Genomic DNA, 21,677 nt, shown 5'->3' on the forward strand with positions numbered 1-21,677 from the left:
CAGGATTGTTGGTTGCAGAACTGAAACTATTTTCTCCTCGTCTACCATTTCCCCCAGTATTTGTGGTATATATAAATCTGTTTACTCATGAAATCCAGAAAATTACATTTGAAATTAAATCATATTGATCACTTAGAGGAAACCACGTGTTATTAATGAACATGTTAAGTAACACAATTCATATTAATGGGTGATCAGTGATGTTAATGCCTATGTTTTCAATGGCTTTAAAAATATATGAACTTTGAAATTTAAGATTATGTTGTCAACAAATACTAGAATTTGTAAATTCAAATGGATGTAGATCTATTCAAGGTTGTCTTTTCATAACTTGTTGCACATTCTTTGCATATCTACAAGTAAATTAAACGAGAGTATCAATTCTTTTCAATGATTGTTATACATCTGTGTGCCAGACACAGTGTTAGGCACTGGAGGGATGTATGTATCACAGAAGAGACAAAAATTCTCACTCTGGTGAGGGTTACCTTTTAGTAGGGAGACATAAATAATAAACATGGTATATAGTTTTCTTCTTTACTGTGTTAGAAGGTGTTAAGTACTGTGGGAGAAAACAGTGTTAGGGAAGGGGATTGGGGGTGCTAGGGCATTGATGGAAGTAGGGTTACTAAGTATCTATATCTCCGGTGAGACCATTTTGAGCAGACTAGGGAATGAGGGAATAAACCATGAAGAAATGTGGTAGAAATCTTGAGGAACAGTGAGACCAGTGTGGCTGGAGCAGTGTGTGTGTGTATGTGTGTACGTGTGTACATGTGTATATACAGGGGATCATTGGAGCAGATAAGGCCTAGGTGGTAAGGAGTGGGGATAGGCATGGGTCGGCACTGTAAGGGTATTGGGCTTTTATCCTAGAGAGAGGGAAAGCCATTGAAGGATTTTGAGTGGTATGATATACCTTGTTTTTTTTGTTCCGTAGTGTGCTGTAACAGTATTACAGATAATTATTTTTTAAAGCAGTTTTTTCAAAAGACCCTTACTACAGTTTTCTTTACCATGCAGCTTCTGTGTACAGAGTTTTGAATTCTGTTTAAGATGACTGTCTAATGTTCAATAAAAACTAATGGATTATCAAGTATACCTAACCACACTAGGGTTAATAAAAACACAACAAAACCTCTTTGATACATTGTCGAATATGTTCTAGTGGTTTGTATTTCGTTCAGTGACTGTATGTAGAAAACTGGGCCTTTCGTTCAGTGACTGTATGCAGAAAACTCGGGACAAAGAAAGGAAATTAACGTTTATTGAGAAGATACACTCTGCTAGTCAGACAATTTACAGTTGTCATTAATCTCCACTCCCACTTCTGAAATAGGCATTATTACTACCTTTTTTTTTTTTTTTTTAAATTTATTTAGCATATCGGGAATGAAGGCTTAGCATTCTAAATGATTTGATGCTAGTGTGTGGCAGAGCAGGGGTTAGAACCCTGGTCTCTGGTTCCACACTTTATCTCCCCCTGACCCTTACCTACTCCCATTTTTCTGTGTTTTTTTTTTTTTTTAAACCCAGCAAGCACTCCTTCAGTGTAGATGTAGAATCTTTGTTTAGTTTTACTCTGGTTTCTTCCTTGTCATGCTGAATAATAGTGACCTAGTTGTTTCCATGTACAATCAAATGATTTGATGTAAACATTAAGTAATTGAAAAATTATAACTTTTGGTGCATATAGTAAGAAAGTTGGAGGTACAATTAATTCTGTGTTAATTTTTGGCTGGGCACGGTGGCTCAGGCCTGTATCCCAGCACTTTGGGTGGCCGAGGCCAGCAGATCACGAGGTCAGGAGATCGAGACTATCCTGGCTAACATGGTGAAACCCCATCTCTACTAAAAATACAAAAAATTAACTGGGTGTGTTGGTGGGCACCTGTAGTCCCAGCTACTTGGGAGGCTGAGGCAGGAGAATGGCGTGAACCCGGGAGGTGGAGCTTGGAGTGAGCCGAGATCGTGCCACTGCACTCCAGCCTGGGCAACAGAGCTAGACTGTCTCAAAAACAAAAACATAACAAAACAAAAAAAATTCTGTGTTAATTAAAAAAAAATTTTTTTTAAAAGAACAGGTCATTTGGGGTCAAGTGGCTACTTTGATTGTGCTCTTACAGATTGGGTCAAGCATAAGGAAAATCTGGGAGAAAACTCCTTTAAAATTTCAGTATTGAGTTCAAGTTATGGTAGTGTTTGCCATGAAATTTGATGAAAAGAAATAGTTCCAAATAGGATTCAGTTGCTTTGTGGACAGAAACAAGCTCTTGACTAATTTATATAGCCACTTTAGGTGTGCACCCACCCCCACAAGAAAAAGCAAAACAGAAGGAAAAAACAGTCACTGAAATACAGTCTTTTATTATTTTATTGAATTTGTTTTATGTAATTAGTACCTAGTCACTGAGAGTGATTAGGCTGCCTGTCTGTATTATAAAATTTTAAGGGATTTAGTTTTTTTTTTTTTTTAAATCTATAGTACTTTTGAATCACTCAACACAGAGATAAGTTGCTGAAGTACACAGCCCATTCCCTCATTAGAGTAGGGTATTTTCGTTTTAATAAACGTGGAGTGTTTATTCAGAGGATTCTAATACTTCCTGATTTAGGATTTGAGAAAATATCAAATACTAGAATTAGAAGATTTTATTTTTCAAGGATCATTTATTCTCTCTAAGAAATATAGTATGTTAGATCTTAACTATGGAATTTTATAAATCTCATTTAATTTTTCATTTTTTTGGTGTTTTTTTTTCTTTCTGCCTCAGTAATCCTTTATTAACTTGAGATTACTTTAGAAAACAATGTTAGTGGAGAGAGGAAAGTAAATTTAAATTAGCTACTTGGATTTCTTGTTAGAAGTTCAAGCAATAAGTTTGAGAGAATCAATCGAGATGATGACTAATGCAAGTATTTTAAGATGGTTATTTCTTATTTATCATCAGAAATTAGCAAAAATAACATTTTTTTGTTTGTTTGTTTTGAGACAGGGTCTCACTGTGTCGTGCAGGCTGGAGTGCAGTGGCACGATCTCGGCTCACTGCAACCTCTGCCTCCTGGGTTCAAGCGATTCTCCTGCCTCAGTCTCCCGAGTAGCTGGGATTACAGACATGTGCCACCATGCCTGGCTAATTTTTGTATTTTAGTAGAGACAGGGTTTCAGCATGTTGGCCAGGCTGGTCTCAAACTCCTGACCTTAAGTGATCTGCCCCCCTTAGCCTCCCAAAGGAGTATACCTCCTGAAAGACCAGACGAGGCTGGCCTTTTGACTAGTAATTTTAACTAGTAATTCTGAGGGGTGGAGAGAAAATCTTTTAAATTTTCACTAGTTGCCTACTTTTTAAAAACCTGTGAAGAAAAGTATACAAAAGTCTACAATAATCTATTTGAATCTTACAGATATACTTCTGAATATTTTCTTTTGAGCTGGAGTTTCACTCTTGTCACCCAGGCTGGAGTGCAATGGTGCAATCTCAGCTCACTGCAACCTCTGCCTCCAGGGTTCAAGTGATTCTCCTACCTCAGCCTACCTCAGCCTCCCGAGTAGCTGGGATTACAGGCACACGCCACCGTGCCCAGCTAATTTTTGTATCTTTAGTAGAGATGGGGTTTCACCATGTTGGCCAGGAGGGTCTCAATCTCTTGACCTCATGATCCGCCCGCCTCGGCCTCCCAAAATGCTGGGATTATAGGCGTGAGCCACCATGCCCGGTCACTTCTGAATTTTTGAAAGGTAGGTTGCCATAATATATTATCGTGCACAATAATCACATAGTATGTATATCATTCCTATGGACTTAGTAGTGCAGTAGTACCCTCTTGTCTGTGGTTTCACTTTGCTTGATTTCAGTTACCCGCAATCACCTGGTGATCTGAAAATATTAATGAAAAGTTCCAGAAATAAACAATTCATAAGTTTTAAATTGTGCGTTGTTCTCAGTAGCATGATGAAATCTCATTGTTGGAGCCGTTGGTCATCCCTTTCTTTGTCCATCTTATTCATGCTGTATTCACTGCCTACTGTTAGTCACTTAGTAGCTCTCTTAGTTATCAGGTCAAAAAAAAAACCAAACAAACCAGAGTGTATATATAGGGTTCTATACTACCTGTGTTTTCAGGCATCCACTGAAGTCTTGGAATGTTTCTCCCTCCCCCACGTGGATAAGAGGGGACTAATGTAATACAGAGCCTCTTTTTTTTTTGAGACGGAGTTTCCCTCTTCTTGCCCAGACTGGAGTACAATGGTGTGGTCTTGGCTCACCACAAACTCTGCCTCCTGGAGTCAAGCAATTTTCCTGCCTCAGCCTCCCAAGTAGCTGGGATTACAGGCATGTGCCACCATGCCCGGCTAATTTTGTATTCTTAGTAGAGATGGGGTTTCTACATATTGGTCAGACTGGTCTCAAACTACCAACCTCAGGTGAACCACCCCCCACTTGGCCTCCCAAAGTGCTGGGATTACAGGCGTGAGCCACTGGGTGTTGCACTGTTGTTCAGGCTGGAGTTAGTGATGTGATCATTTCTCACTGCAGCCTCAACTTTCTGTACTCAAGTGACCCTCCTACCTCAACCTCCTGAGTAGCTGGAACTACAGGTGTGCATGACCAGATATTGCTATGTTGCCCAGGCTGGTCTTGAACTCTGGGCTCAAGCAGTCCTCCTGCCTGGACCTCCCAAAGTGCTGAGATTACAGGCGTGAGCTGCCTTGCCCAGCCTCAGCACCTCTTAAGAAGGAGTTAATTTCAAGAGTTATTCAAAGTGCAGGAAATTTAAGAATGAATAAGTAATTGTTATCCATAAGCAATTATTTTAAACTTCAGATTTGAGTACTATGAGGGTTTTGTTCGTTTTGCTTAGTATTTGAAATTGTACACATTTCCATATATTTTCTGGCCATAACCTATATAAGTATTTGTATTTTCTCTGAGTTTCAAGCCTTCTCTTTGGAAAAGGGAACCCTGACTTCGAGTGCCCTGTGATTTTTTTTGTTTTCAACCTCTGTACATTTAAAGCTATAGATTATAGCCATCTGTTTTTAAAATAGACAGTGACAGGACTATAAACACATTTTTCTTTCTGTTGTATTGCTTGTCTTAAAAATAACTTATCCTCTTCCTTTTCTCCTTCCTACCCCCAACCAAAAAAAAAAACAAACCCTAAATAGAAGCTCAATCCCCAAATTATCTTTTTAGTTAGGTTGTGAGAGAATGCTTAATGGGGAATTTTTAGTTGGAATGCAAATCGTTCACATTTGACTACTTTTCCATTAAAATAGGTGAAGAAATATTGCTTACAATTCTCCCTTCAACAGTCAGTGGTTGCACTTTTGCCCTTTTGATTTTCTTTTCACTTGAAGGCAGTATATAGTAAATGGCAAAACTGCATGCCTTGAAACCAGGCAGCAGGGCTTCATTTCTGGCTCTGCTACTTTTTGAATAAGTAGATAAATTATGCTGGAAGTTTGGTTCCTCATTGGTAAAATGGAATCATCTTGCAGGATTAATAAGTACCTAGTGCAGTGCCTGGCACACAGTAGAAGCTCAAATGTTAGCTGCTAGTTTTATTATAGTTTACCATTTAAATTTTTTTTGTGGAGTATTTTTTTTTTTCTTTTTTTAACATAGGATCGCATGCCTTCTCTTGTCCAGGCTGGAGTGCAGTGGCGCCATCATAGCTCACTGCAGCCTTTATCTCCTGGGCTCAAGTGATCCTCCCACCACAGCCTCCCAAGTAGCTAGGACTCCAGGAATGCACCACCATGCCTGGCTACTTTTTTGTTGTTGCTAATTTTAATACAGACGAGGTCTTGCTATGCTGCCCAGGCTGGTCTTGAACTCCTGAGCTCAAGTGTTCCTCTTGCCTTGGCCTCCCAAAGTGCTGGGAGTACAAGCCGTGAGCCCACCACACTTGTCCATCTTTCTTCCTCTATGAACTTATGTGGAGTCCTTACCATGTGCTAGTTACAGTTCTAAGAGTTTAACCTGAATTGATTCATGTAACCTCAACACTCTGTTTACGGATGAAGAAGTTGAAGCACAGAAAGATTAATTTTCCCAAAGTGATACGGCAATTAAGTGGCACCGGTAGAGTTAAAATCCTGACAGTCTGGTTTGAAAGTCTGCACTCTTCTCTAGCGAATCATATTATATTGCCTCTCTGTACAGGTGGAAGGAAAGAGATAGAGCTACTCCTGCCTAGATTCCTATGCTGACTTTCCTGGAGTAGAACTTTGGTTTCTAGGTGAAAGTCTGCTCTAGGAGTTGTAGGTAGGCTCATTGGTTGAATTGATTTTTTCCTGCACTTTTGACTTCGGACCTATAGTCTATTGGAAGGCCTTTTGTGAGTGAGTAGTTTTGGATATTGGTAACGTTTTCCTGTGTTTGCTGAATACCATGTATTATATATGGAAAGTATGATCTTCTAAAGTTAAAACTAGCTCTTTAAATTTCAGATGAAGTTAAACTGTCAATATGATAATTACATAACAACATACAGAGCTTTTAGTGAGAATTATGGGTGGTCATAAAAGTGTTTTGATTTTGAAAGCATTAACTTTTGTGAGCTAGATTCCTCAAATCCTAAGTTAACAAGAATTGAGTTAGAAAATTAATTCCTCTAAAGATATAAAGGCCTAAGTGTCTGTTTCTGGAATTCAGGCAGAAATATAAACTTAAGGATGAGAATATAAAAATTCAAGACAATAGAAATAAAATGGATCTTAAGTTTTTCCTGTAAAAATATAACTTATTAAAATTATTTCTATTTTGAAATTGTTAGGACTTAGTTGACTAGAAAGTCATTTTCATGTTTGTTGTTTTTCCTTGGGGAAATACTTTTAATAGGAAGACTTTTTAAACTTTATTAATATTTTTTCTTCAGATAAGCTATTATTTTAAATGTGATTCTTAAATTTCTTTTCTTTTCTTTTTTTTTGAGATAAGATTTCGCTCTGTCACCCAGGCTGTAGTGCAGTGGTGCTGTCTTAGCTCACTGCAGCCATGAACTCCTGGGCTCAAGTGATCCTCATCTTCCCACCTCAGCCTCCCATGTAGCTAGGACTACAGGTGTGCGCTACAACAACCAGTTAATTAAAAAAATTTTTTGTAGCTATGGTCTCATTGTGTTATCCAGGCCAGACTAGTCTTGAACTCCTGGCCTCAAATAGTCCTACTGCCTCCGCCTCCGAAAGTGCTGGATTACAGGCGTGAGTTACTGCACCTGGCTGATTCTCTAATTCTTGAATTTCTTGAGTTAAAAAAAAAAAAATGCAAATATGCTAGATTTAAGAATAAAACAATATGTGTTGATAACTTGGCATGTTATATTTTGGAAAGATGAGCAAATAAATTCATTTTACTCTTCAGATTATGACAGTATTTCTAATTTTGGTAATCTTTGATACTGTTGTAATTAGCTTTCTGTTACAAGAGATAGCATTTCTCCTCTCCCCCTGCTTTTTTTTTGCCAGAGTTAAAAAGCAAAATATATTTTGTTTTATGCATTTTACATCCTTTCCACTATTGCGTTTTTTTGAAAACTTCATAATATCTAGGTAGTTTTAACATTGGAATACTGAAGATTGTATTGCCTGATCTTATTTAATGATTACTCTAGTTTATTCCCTTTAAATAAGTATTTAAATAAATGGCATATATTACATTTGAGTGCTGAATCATTGTAGCTGTCACATGATTTTGCTCTTGGGAAGTTCCCCACTGTGTTTGTAGTAGAAAAAGAGAAAAAATCCATCTGTTTTTTCTTCCACCTCAATTTTCTATCCACCCTCTCATCCCCTATAAAATAATTCTTCTCTGGTTAGTCACCTTTTTCTCTTCCTTATGTTGATAAAAATTTAAACTTTTGGTGCCATACTGTCAACATCAGAACACTGCCTGGTACGTCTTTGTGGCTTCGGAAAAGGGGATGGGAGTGTTACAGCTCCCCTAAATTGGTCTGGTATACTCCAGCTTTATTCTAGGATAGCCTTTGAGACTACAGAATTGAATTCCCTTAGTAGGGAATTGGGTGTTACAATGTATTCTAGGAACAGAGAGCTGACAAAGAAATGGGAAGAGTGCATTGTGAGTATAAGAAGTGGAGGGTACTTATCAGACTTCATAGGAATGGGATTGTCAATATCACTTGGCTTAGCTGGAGTCCATACTGTCACTTCTTGGCCCAGTGTAACTCAGTAGCCTTTATGTTGTTGGAAATGGGTAGGTGCACCCTGTTTCTTCAGATATATTGATATTGCCCTGTATAATGGAAATTTATACCAAACCAGTTAAAATAGTTTACATTTGGCCTGGCCGGTGGCTCATGCCAGTAATCCCAGCACTTTGGGAGGCTGAGATGGTTGGATCACCTGAGTTCAGGAGTTCAAGACCAGCCTAGGCAACATGGCAAAACCCTGTCTCTACTAAAAATACAAAAATTAGCTGGGCACGGCAGCACGTGCCTGTAATCCTAGCTACTCGGGAGGCTGAGGCAGGAGAATCGCTTGAGCCTGGGAAGTGGAGGTTGCAGTGAGCCGAGATCGCACCACTGCACTCCAGCCTGGCGACAGAGTGAGACACTGTCTCAGGGAAAAAAAAAAAAAAGTTTACATTTATATATGTGTGTGTGTGTGTATGTGTGTGTATATATATAAAATATATTACATAAACATATTTTTCAAAGAAGATATGACATGGAATTAATTCGTTTGTATTATTTTGTTTTTAGTTTGTGTGGGTAAGACAGTTTTTTATCTTTGTTTCCCTGGTCTTCTATTATCCTGCTTTTTGATAGGAATAGAATAGTAGAATGACTAGTTCTTTTTGGCCTGTAGAAATGACTTAAGCTATGATTTTTCCTTTCCTCCCTTCAACAAAGGTGATAGACCCTGCAGGGAACAGAGCACTGGATTTAAAACTATATGATAAAACCCCAGCTAAATCTGTTTGTTTTGCCACCTCCAACTTTTAGGAGGATGGGGGAAAAATTACGCCAATAAGTTGTATCAGGTTTAATTAAAAAGTAGTTGCCAGGCCAGGCACAGTGGCTTACTCCTGTAGTCCCAGCACTTTGGGAGGCTGAGGCAGGTGGATTGCTTGAGCTCAGGCGTTTGAGACCAGCTTGGGCAACATAGCGAGACCCAGTCTCTTAAAAAAAACAAAAAAACCTACGTATTTTCCAGGATATGGTCTGTGGTTGGCATACTTGCAGGTTAATCTCCAACACTTCCTGCACCATTATACGGTGGTCACTGATGATCACAGTGAACCTTTGGTACTTTACCTTCTTTCTCAGAGGAGAATTAAAACATATGTTAGGGTACTCTATCACTCAAGGGAGAAAGATATACTAAGTTTTAAAATAATTTTCAGTAACAAAAGTTGGAATCAAAATGATTTCCTTGTTAACTTTCATTTAAGCAAAATTAAATTAGGACAGTTATCTTCCTTGGCATTTGATTTCATTGTGAGTTTGTTGTCATTGAACAGTAAATCTCAAGGAGGAGATGGTTTTCCAAAGGGAAGAATCCTAGACACTTGAGGGATGTGTTTTGCAATGGGATATGACTTATCTGATGTCCAGATGTTGTAGAGTTATTAGTGAAGTAGCAGAAGAGTAGTGAATTTATAGTTTCTCAATTTTAGTGGAGTACAGAGGTTGAGATTTTAATCTGTAATCTTAACAGTAACATATTTGCAAAGAGAGGAGTGTGACTGACCAGATTCTAGAGCATAGACATTTTTCATATTGCAAGAAATAGGGAGATAGGGTTAGTTTTCATATTTGATTTTGTATAGTGTTGTTTTTACTGTGATCGGTAGAAATATGTTGTAAAATCTCAAAAGCTTTGTAATTATGTATAGCAAGCAGTGTGATTTATGGAAAGATTACTCAGATTCATGAGACCTCTTTGTTCTTGTCTCATTTCTACTAATAACAACCTGAGTGATATTTTTGAACAAATGCCTTAACCTTCTGGTTAGGGTTCTCTGATCTGTCTAATCTGGAAGTTGATGTTTATGATCTGTCTGTTTGGGCCAGATGAGAGCATCTGGGGCTCTCAAATGTGTTGCTTAAACCACAGGGAAAAAAATATATATATATATATGTATGTATGTGTATATATATATATGTATGTACATATATATATATTTTTTTCTTTGAGATGAAGTCTTGCTCTTGTCCTCTAGGCTGGAGTGTGATGGTGTTATCTCAGCTCACTGCAACCTCTGCCTCCCGATTTCAAGCATTTCTCCTGCCTCAGCCTCCTGAATAGCTGGGATTATAGGCACCTGCCACCATGCCCAGCTAATTTTTGTATTTTTAGTGGAGACGGGGTTTCACCATGTTGACCAGGCTGGTCTCGAACTCCTGACCTCAGGTGAACCGCCCGCCTGGGCCTCCCAGAGTGCTGGGATTATAGGCATGAGCCACCGCGCCCAGCCAACCACAGAATATTGTGTCTATTCATGAGTATTCTACTCAAGTTTTCCCTCTTCATTTACAATAGTAACTCAGGAAGAACCCAAGTATTTTGCTAGAAGATGGTATTGGAGCTTGGGAGGAGGAAGAGTAACAGTGATGAGGCTGCAGTTGCTCGGAGGCTGGCTTGGGTGAGAGGGAAGGGAGAACATAGTCTTTGATACTGGGAGAGAGTACCCTGCCTTCTTTTCCTGTGGGTTTAGGTCAGATGAGAAATGAATCCTTGTCAGTGTGCAGCAAGTGAGAAGAGGTGATTATCTCTTCATCTCTTCCCCTCTCTGAGAAGAGGTAGAAGGGCTGTTTGGAGAGACCAAGGGTCTCTGCTAGGCTCTGGCTAAGGGAATGACGTGATTCTTCCAGGGGAAAAAGAAAAAAAAATTATTGAGGTAGGAAGGATGCTTCTCCTGATGTGAGTGAAAATATGAGGAAATTTTGTTGATAATTTTCTTGGTTTCTGAATACGACTAGGAGAAATGTCAAATCCTTCTATTTTATTGCTTCCTCCTGTTTGATAAAAACAGCAAGAAAACAAGGTAGGTGGTGTTGGGGAGGGAGGATCCCCGCCCCCTAGCCCCATATCCTTTATAGTGGGTATTAGGACTGCAGTAAACACCTGTTAATCTCATGGTTCCCCAGGGGCATTTGCTCACTGGTCAGATCATGTCAACTTCTTCCCCACCACTACTTGTGCATCCATCTCAGAGCACTGTGCTTGTCCAGGTTTGGAGAGTAGCACCGCTTCCCTTCTGCAGCCTTTCTGTATGCTCTCAGGACCCACTGTAGGAGAAACACTGGGTGGTTGAGCTTCCTTCGCTTCTGTCCTATTTCTCTTCCAAAACTGTACCATATTTTTTGTTTCATATTTTTTTAAAAGTTAGTCTTTCTGATTAATAATAGATCAAAAATAAATCTTAAGTTAAACTGTTTTAATGTTTTATGAGGAAAAAGTATTGCTAAGAATGTTTTGTCAGCCATATAGAAATATTTAGTCTTACGTGATTTTACATAGAGTTTCAGTTTATTTTCTGGTTTCAATAGAACAAGTTGAAATCATCGCAGAAGGATAAAGTTCGTCAGTTTATGATCTTCACACAATCTAGTGAAAAAACAGCAGTAAGTTGTCTATCTCAAAATGACTGGAAGTTAGATGTTGCAACAGATAATTTTTTCCAAAATCCTGAACTTTATATACGAGAGAGTGTAAAAGGATCATTGGACAGGAAGAAGTTAGAACAACTGTACAATAGATACAAAGGTGAGTGCTTGCTTGTGACTTTAAATAAATTTTGGACCAGATTTTCCAAAGTGATGGGCTTGTGAGAAATCAAATACTATATATAACATAAATTGGGTGGATGTGTCCAATAGAGGTCTGTAGATCTTAGGGTTATTTCAAGAACTCTGAGGAGAAATTATTTTCTTTGCACTAAAATTTCTTCTTGGCCTCTTTATTTTCCTGCCCTCCTTTTTTTTTCCTCCCCCATTGTCCAAGTTGAGCATGGGGATGGGGAACTGTTTTTTCTCCCCTCATATGTATAAAACTCAGCTGAACCAGTCTTTAAGAAAACCTGCATACTAAATCTTTAAAGAATTATAAAGTAATGCATAGTTTTTAAAAAGTTCAACTGCATAATAGATGAATAAGAAAAGGTTAATAGTTTGTCTGTCTTTTCCTTATTCATTCTCCTTATTCATTCTCCTGAGTAACCAATGGTGTGGATCCTTCCATATCTTTTATGTTTTTGCAGAAATACATTTACAGAATTTCAAAGTTTTTCTGAATATGGGATGTTTTATGCATAACTTGTGCTCTAAAGTCAAATGATGTGCATGTTTTTTATTGCTGGAGATATTGCCAGATTACTTTAAGAAAGGTGTTAGCAAGGCCGGGTTTGGTGGCTCACACCTATAATCCCAGCACTTTGGGAGGCCGAGGCGGGCCGATCACAAGGTCAGGAGTTCGAGACCAGCCTGTCCAATATGGTAAAACCTCATCTCTACTAAAAATACAAAAATTAGCTGGGCGTGGTGGCGTGTGCCTGTAGTCCCAGCTACTCGGGAGGCTGAGGCAGAAGAATCGCTTGAACCTGGGAGGCAAAGGTTACAGTGAGCTAAGATCATGCCACTGCACTCCAGCCTGGGGCGACAGAGTAAGATTCTGTCTCAAAAAAAAAAAAAAAAAGATGCTAGCAAATCATATTGGATAGCAGTCTATGACTGCCTCTTTCTCTTTGTTATTTAAAATTTTTGCCTCTTTGATAAGTATTGATTTTTTTCTTTAAACAAAAGATATTTACATTGTTGAGATTAGGGTTGAATTACATAGTTTAGTTTACAGTTTTTCTGATACTCTTAAAAGTGGTTATTGTGGGAAAGTGAACTTTGTTCTAAGAAAAAAAGAATTTCTGTTCAGAATGCCTACTTAAGCAAAATATGGATATATTGAATTAGAATCCCATGTCCCTATATACGAATGTCTGATTTTCTGAATGTGTATAAGTATGGGACATATTTCACATGAATAAATGAGACTTAAAAAAATCATGTCTCATCTGCATGTATCTCTTTTGTACACTTTAAGAATGCTGTTAGAGAGGAGAATGGCTTTAAAAAATGGGAAAGTGTATGTTAGAGTAATACTGTTTCATGCCTTCCATATATTGTGGTCATTTAAAAAATGACATATAAAGCATTATCTTTTTCAGTTTTAGTAATGTAGCATAATATGACACTACTTTAATATTGCATTATTATTTTTAAAGACCCTCAAGATGAGAATAAAATTGGAATAGATGGCATACAGCAGTTCTGTGATGACCTGGCACTCGATCCAGCCAGCATTAGTGTGTTGATTATTGCATGGAAGTTCAGAGCAGCAACACAGTGCGAGTTCTCCAAACAGGAGTTCATGGATGGCATGACAGAATTAGGGTGAGTATATAATTACAAAAGGAAATTAGATATGTTACTGTGGAACTGAATTATGTCATGAATTTTTTAGTGTAAATTTAAAGATTTGCTGGCCTACAAACATTGGTATAAATAGAAATGGGTTAACTTGCTAGTTTCCATGTTACACAGTTTTCTGGGTTTGTCAAGTTATTTGTATAGTTAGTACAGCCTCTTCTATTTGGATATATTCTTATCATTTGCTTCTAAGGCAGGTTCATTAGTATTAAAATTATGCATAAATATTTACCATGGAATAGTGAAATGACCAAGTTTTAAAGTTATTTCCTAATGTGAGACTGTGAACCCTGTGTTTATAAAATCCTAGAATTTAAAAACTGGAAGATGCCTTAGAAGTTACTACTTGTTTCACTTACACTTTGACAGGTGATTAGCTGAATGTCTTCGGGTAAATTGATTGAAAAGTCATGGGTAGAGGTTTTACCTATGACCTCTAGTTGTCCATATTTAATGAGGTTGCAGACAGAAGTAATCAGTCTGTTGGTAGGTAACAAGTTGCCCTTTCTGTTTTTAGAGGGCCACTATTAAATGATAATAGCTAACATTTATTAAACATTATTTTATTTCAGTTAACTGTGCTAAGTATTTCACCTACCTCTTTACAGCAACTTTTTGAGAATAGTGTTTCTGTCCCCATTTTAGAGATGAAGAAATTGAGGTACAGAGAAATTATAGAATTAGGTAGTATGAGAGTCATGATTTGAGCCTGATTGACATTGCAATCAGTCAGGGTCCAGTCAAGACACAAAAACCACACCAGGGGCCAGGTGCGGTGGCTCATGCCTGTAGTCTCAGCACTTTGGGAAGCCAAGGCAGGTGGATCACCTTAGGTCAGGAGTTGGAGACCAGCCTGACCAACATGGAGAAACCCCGTCTCTACTTAAAATACAAAATTAGCTGGGCATGGTGGCGCATGCCTGTAATCCCAGCTACTTGGGAGGCTGAGGCAGGAGAATCGCTTGAACCCGGGAGGCGGAGGTTGTGGTGAGCCAAGATCATGCCACTGCACTCCAGCCTGAGAAGAGCGATACTCCATCTCAAAAAAACAAACAAAAACAAAAACAAAACAAAAACAAAAACAAAAAACAAAGACCACACCTGTAATTTTAACAGGGAAAATTTAAAGACTTGCTTTACTCTATCAAATAGATAAAAGGATAAAAGGAAACTCCAAGGCATAACAGGTAGCAGTTGCAGCAAGCTGCTACCACCTCTGGGAAGTCAGGGAAGGGCACAGACAAGGAAGAAATTTAGAAGCTTAGGAGATCCCCACAAGGCTGAGATTCAGACCTGGGGGTTGAAGGGAGAGGGTGTGGCCACCTGTAATGCTGCTGAAAAAGCTGCCTAGAGGCCACTTGCTGCAGGCTGTGAGATTGCTACCACTGGTGGATACTGCTGGGACCTTCCCACACACTAAAACCCTTGCCCTCTGGAGAAAACAAACTGGGATCAGAAAAGTTCCTTCTTCCTCTTCCAGCCTTTCGTTGGCTCTTGGTAGAGCCTAACACTGAGCCAGCTGGCAAGAAAAATGACGTCTCACAGTTTGTAGTCCAATATCACAAAGTAGGGCAAAGAAGGGTAGGTTTAAAGCTGAGAGGCAGTAAATTAACTGGCCTGGACACTATGTCCTTCAGCCAAAGCCAGGCCCATCCTGAACTTGCTGGGATTTTCTATGCTAGGACAGGTTTCATCAGAACTTAAGGAAGCAATGTTTTTAAAAATTTGAAACTGAATTCATATAATATGTAATGAACTTTCAAATCAAAATTTTAATTTACAAACTAATGATCTGGAAGGTGTTACAAAGCATATAGAAGGAAAATAAAAGCAAAAAATGATTAGAAGGAAAAAAATGGATTTGTTTGTGGAATCTATAAGAAATAGTGTATTTCTACCATAAGGCTGTATTAGGAAACTAAAGGCTTGGTACTTAGAGCTTTTCAAACTCTTTGAAAGTTGAATGTTTTGCACGTACAGAAAAAGCTTAATATTAATTTGAGGTAATTCAGTTGGAGGTGGTAGGAGGTTCACCTGTTTACTACTATACTTTGTGTATGACAAGAAGCAAGTTTCCAAAAGAAATGTTTCCTCATAAGGAAGAGACCATACTTTTAGTTAATTTAGATAGTAAACGCGATTAAGTACTGTGTCAGTAGTGTCTAATACAGTTTAAAATGATTGTTATGCTGATTACTATACATTCTTATTTATCCACTGAAGCTGACTTCTACTAGTGAAAGTGTTGATAGCCTAATGAATTATGTAATTAAAACGAATAGCCCGTTTCTTTTAAAAGTAATTATTTAGAACATTTAATCACTGTAGACTTCTTCCCGCAGCTAACCTCCATGCATGTTTGTATTTATGTAATATGAAAAGATTGAATTCCAACTATTTGATTTTTAAAAAAGTAGTTCTAGGAAATAAATGTAAGCCCTCATGGGAATAAATAAGTTATTAATTTATAGTGAAAAAGTTAATCTTTTATAAACTTAATTTTACAATGTAGATGTGACAGCATAGAAAAACTAAAGGCCCAGATACCCAAGATGGAACAAGAATTGAAAGAACCAGGACGATTTAAGGATTTTTACCAGTTTACTTTTAATTTTGCAAAGAATCCAGGACAAAAAGGATTAGGTAAGAATTTTTAAAAATTATATTTGGTGTTTCAGATATATTCAAATACATTGACAGTGTCATTTTTGTAATAGAAAGTTGTGTGTTTTGAGCATAAAGTCATGAAAATACCAATTATTGAAAAGTAATTAGAAACAGGAAACTTTTAATCAGAGAATACCATGCACACTGAATAATAAGTTTACCCTGGGTACTACATGTGAACCACTGATTTTTGTTTTATGAAAACTACAGTCAGTATAGAAGATAGTTGTTAAAATTCCACTGACATTTATTTATTTATGCATTCATTCATTTACTCATTTTTTTCATTCATGATCCTGAAGATATTTTAGGATCTTAGAATCTATAGAAATAGCACTATAAGATTTGAGTCATAGAATGCCAGATAAATTTATTCTTTTTTGTTATGATTTATTTGAAAACTATAAGGATGAAAAAGGAAATGCTTATCATTCATAATCTTATCCAGAAATAATCACTGTGAAAGTTTAGATCAATCCATTTGTATTTGTACATTTGCTTTTGGGATAGCTAAAGGATATGAGAGTAAAAGATACAGTGTAATTTGCAAATTACCTAAAAAGATTAGATAGTGCTAGTAGATAATTACAAAATAATAAAAGTGTGTAAGGGTTTTAGAGGGAGAAATGAGTAAAAGCAGGAGTGGTTGGGAAATGCTTCCTGGACAAGGTGGAATATGAACTAAAAGGTTTGGTATTTGGCTAGACAAGGGAAGATAAAAGATGTTCCAGTGAGAAGATAGTTATGAAGGTCTAAAATTTCAGCAATAAGCTTGGCTTTGTGCAAGAGAGAAGTTGTTGGTTTGATTTTAGTGGGAATGCTTGTTTGGAGATAAAATTGGTGAGACACAAGAAAGCTAAATAACCACAGACTTCTTTTGAAATCAGAAAGGGTTTTGTTTCTGTGTTTTTTGGAGACAGAAAGGTTTAAATTGGAATTTGTGGGAAATGGGGACCCAGTGAAGATTTTGGTGATGGTGGTAACTTCCATTTAATGTGAGCTTTTAGTATGCCTGGCACTGTGCTAAGTACTGTACTTTACATATACTACTTGTCTTGTATGTAAGTCCATTTCATGTTGCTGTAACAGAATACCTGAGACTGGGTAACGTATAAAGAGGTTTGTTTAGCTCATGATTCTGCAGGCTAGGAGTGGGGCATGGCCTTGGCTTCTGCAGAGGACTTTTATGCTGCATCATCATATGGCAGACAAGGTCAAAGGGGAAGTGGACTCCTGTGAAGAGAGAGACCAAACAGGAGGAGAAGCCTCGCTTTATAATAACACACTCCAGGAACGAATCTGTTCCCTCTGGCAAAAAAACGAAAATAGCACCAAGCCATTCATGAGGGACCCACCCCCATGAGTCAGACATTGCCCACTAGACCCCACCTTACAGCACCACCACACTGGGGATAAAATTTCAGTATGAGTTTTGGTGGGAACAAACCAACCATATCCAAACCATACCATTGCCTCATTTAATGTTTACCAATTTTTTGAGTTATTCATCCTTTCATTCAGTAATTTACCACCTGCTATGTGCCGTGCCAAATACATAGTAATAAAGTGCTAGCCGTTTATTATCCTTAATTTGAAGATGAGGAAATTTAGGCACAGAAAGGTTGAGTAACTTACCCAGTGAAGGTAAGTGAGGTCTTTTTTTTTCGGTTTTTGAAGATACAGTAGCAGTTGGAGAGGCTAATAATTGGGGCCTTTTGCACTAATTCTTCTTTATTTTTTAAATTAGCAGGGGGAAAGTATTGAGAAACAGATTATATTAACAGGGATTAGACTGAGGAAGTGATGGAAAGGTAGAGAGGAAGGGATAAATGTATAACCTTTGTAATGTAGTATGGCCCCACGAGTTACTAAACATGACTGAATTGATCAAAGATTCATAACATATTTGTAAAGCGAAATTCTCAGTGATAAAGCCTTCTTGCCAGCTTGATTGTTCAATATAGATTGGATTTTATTCTTAAAGGAAAAATCCTCAATTTGTGGGCAAAATAAGCCAGGATACCTACAATTAGTTTCTCTGTCTGGGGCCATCAGTTAACTGGGATGTTTTTTCTATTTTTCCCTTTCCTTTCCACAAATCTGTTAAAGTCTTTGAATTTACATGTATGTGTAAAATCTTTATTTTGTCATATTTAGAAATGTAGCACAATATTTTGATAAGATTAAATATAATGTGAATGTCAAATGTTGATTTAAAGGGACATAACCTATTTCTTAGTTATATCTCTACCCTTTACTGGAGCACAAAATAAATGGTGTTTTGGGTGAATATATACTTTTGATACTGAATCTTAGTTTTTATTATATGTGGTAAAAATTGAGCAAAATTAAAATTTTATAAGTATTGGATATATTAATATGGTAAATTAGAATTTTAGATTACAGGAAAAATGTGAAAGCATTATATTTAAGAATTGTGTATGTTTATTCTGTTATCTAATAAGTTTTGTGCTTAAGAAAAAAATGTAATATTTAAAGGATGTAGAGTTTTTGTTTTGTAAGATGAGCATTCTGAAGATCGATGGCACAGCAATGTGAATGTACTTCACACCGAACTGCACATTCAAGACGTTTCAGATGATAAACTTTGTTATATGTATTTAATTACAATGAAAATATTATTTAAGACCCTCCCAAACCATACAGTGTACAATACAAAGAATGAACTCTAATGTAGAATGTGAACTTTAGTCAATAGTAATGTATTCATATTGATTCATCAGTTATAAAAAATATACCACACTAAAGCAAGATGTTAAAAATAGTAGGAACTGACTGGGGAAGAGGGTATATGGAAATCTCTACTTTCTGCTCAACTTTTCATAAACCTAAAACTAAAGAAGTCTATTAATTAAAAAAAAGAAAGAAACATGTAGTAAGAGACAAATCCTAGGTTTTTTTTGGTTTGTTTTGCTTTGGTGTTAGGTATCAGGAAATGTAATGACTTGCTTATTTGCAGAGTTTAATTAAAAAGGAAACAGTTTTTTTTAACAGCCTTTCTAAGGGTTCACAGTGCTCTTACATTACAAGAGTTGGCAGAGAGGAATTAGAAGATCATAGGAGACGAGGTAAAGCCCAAAACAAATTGGCAGAGAGTGAGTGACAACACTGTGGTTTGTTTATAAATAGCTGCGCTAATTAAAATGAGAACTGGTGTTTTCCTTTTTTTTTTTTTTTTTTTTAATGCAGGGTCTTGCTCTGTTGCCCAGGCTAGAGTGCAGTGGTGCGATCATGGCTCACTGCAGGCTTGACTTCCTGGGCTCAAGTGATCCTCCTGCCTCAGCCTCCCAAGTAGCTGGAACTATATAGGCAAGCACCCACCATGCCAGGCTAATTTTCTAATTTCTTGTGGAGCTGAAGACTTGCTGTATTGCCCAGGCTGATTATTTTTTCACTTTTTATAACCTTATTTCTTGTGATACCAGGATACGGTGCTTCCTCTGTTGCCATCTGCTTTAGTAATCTGACTTAAACATTTAAAAAAAAATTTTTTTTAGATACAGGATGCTGGCTCTCTTGCCTAGGTTGGACTGTAGTGCCACGATCGTAGCTCACTTCAGTCTCAAACTCCTAGGCTAAAGTGATCCTCCTGCCTCTGCCTCCGGAGTAGCCAAGACTACAGGCGTGTGCCACCACGCCTGGCTAATTTTTAAATTTTTTGTAGAGATAAGAAGTCACCGTGTTGCCTAGGCTGGCCTCAACCTCCTGGCCTCAAGTGATCACCCTGCCTTGGCCTCCCAAAATCTTGGGATTACAGCCATGAGCTGCCACACCCAACCTGCTGTTTTCTGATAATTGCCTGAATCTTAAATTTGAAAGGGATTTCGTAAGTCCTCTATAAAATTTAGCCCACACCCAAAGTAGGATCCTTACCTGGTGCTCCTTCAGCTTCTCCTTTTGCACATGCAGGGACTGGACACACATTGTTTTAGGAAGTCGTCCATTCCTATCACAGAATATCCTTAACTTGTTATTACACAGTTCTTCCTTATTAAGCTAACATCTTTGTCTTTATTACTTCTACCATTGCTCTTACTTGTCCCCCAGTGCAACACAAAGGCTAAAATTAAAGATCCGCTCTCAGTTACCTTTTGATTTTTTTCCAGGCCAGCATTCCGGTTATTTTAACTATTCTTACAGGAGACGTTTGTTACTCCCACTACTATCACCCCAAACACATTTCCAATGTCTTTCAAAATAGAGCCCATAAAGTTGAACATCATATTTCAAAAGGAGGCTAAGTAATGTATAACACTGTGGATCTGTTAATTTTTGTGAGACTATTCATTATGTTAATTTGATCAAAGATTATATATGTTCTTTAGCAGCCATATCATTTTTAGGGCCATACTGAACTTTTATTAGGCTAAAGTCTGTGAGTCACTTTCTTGTAGGTTGTGGTTCAGCTGGAATCTTATACCTCTACAATTGATTTAAATGATTTGAACATTATTCATTAAACATTTAGTTTAATATTTAGGAACAATTTTATAGTGTTTTAAAGAGCATGATCATCTATATAATCCCATTTGGTTCTCATAACAACCCCTTTGAGCTAAGTAAAAGCATATTATCTTCTCCATCATATAGATGAGGAAACTCATAGCCAGAGAGACTGACTTGTTAATAAGGTCACCTAACTGGAGAGTGGTTGGACTGGCACTGAGACTAGATCTCAGAACTTAGGACTCCACATTCTGTGTTTTGTTGTTGTTGTTATGTTGTATTAGCTGTAGATATTTCTAAGTATATTAAGACATTGTGGCTTTTGCCTGCTCCCAGTAAGGGGCAGTTGTGGTTTCGGTGATGAGCTCCCAGAAGAGCAGCATGCCTCATTCCAGGCCTCAGAAGCACGGGAATATATTTAGCTTCAAAAATGACAAGTTCAGCTGGGCACGGTGGCTCATGCCTGTAATCCTAGCACTTTGGAGGCTGAGGCGGGTGGATCACTTGAGGTCAGGAGTTCGAGACCAGCCTTACCAACATGGTGAAACCCTATCTCTACTAAAAATACAAAAATTAGCCAGGCATGGTGGTGCCTGCCTGTAATCCCAGCTACCCAGGGGGCTGAGGCAGGAGAATGGCTTGAACCTGAGAGTCAGAGGTTGCAGTGAGCTGAGATCGTGCCACTGCACTTCAGCCTGGGCGACACAGCAAGACTCTGCCTCAAAAAAAAAAAAAAAAAAAGTTTGATAAGAGTGTTCAGACTGGCCGGGCGCGGTGGCTCAAGCCTGTAATCCCAGCACTTTGGGAGGCCGAGATGGGCGGATCACGAGGTCAGGAGATCGAGACCATCCTGGCTAACACGGTGAAACCCCATCTCTACTAAGAAATACAAAAAATAGCCGGGCGAGGTGGCAGCGCCTGTAGTCCCAGCTACTCGGGAGGCTGAGGCCGGAGAATGGCGTGAACCCGGGAGGCGGAGCTTGCAGTGAGCTGAGATCCGGCCACTGCACTCCAGCCTGGGCTACAGAGCGAGACTCCGTCTCAAAAAAAAAAAAAAAAAAAAAAAAAAAAAAAAAAAAAAAAAAAAAAAC

At 38.0% G+C, this 21,677-nt stretch overlaps 1 protein-coding gene and 1 pseudogene across 3 annotated transcripts in view; both read left to right on the plus strand.

Annotated features, from left to right (window-relative positions):
• DCUN1D1 (defective in cullin neddylation 1 domain containing 1) overlaps positions 1–21,677 on the plus strand; it is a 48,188-nt gene that overhangs the window by 8,823 nt on the left and 17,688 nt on the right. For all 3 annotated transcript variants that reach the window (XM_025376548.1, XM_025376547.1, XM_025376549.1), the window contains exons 2-4: positions 11,524–11,740; positions 13,248–13,416; positions 15,965–16,095. In XM_025376548.1, coding sequence (XP_025232333.1) covers positions 11,566–11,740; positions 13,248–13,416; positions 15,965–16,095 — 475 coding nt within the window. In that variant the 5' untranslated portion in view covers positions 11,524–11,565. The remainder of the gene's footprint in view (positions 1–11,523; positions 11,741–13,247; positions 13,417–15,964; positions 16,096–21,677) is intronic.
• LOC112618911 overlaps positions 20,947–21,677 on the plus strand; it is a 1,538-nt pseudogene continuing 807 nt past the window's right edge.

Source organism: Theropithecus gelada, chromosome 2 (assembly GCF_003255815.1).
Source record: "Theropithecus gelada isolate Dixy chromosome 2, Tgel_1.0, whole genome shotgun sequence".
NCBI classification, from domain to species: Eukaryota; Metazoa; Chordata; class Mammalia; order Primates; family Cercopithecidae; genus Theropithecus; species Theropithecus gelada.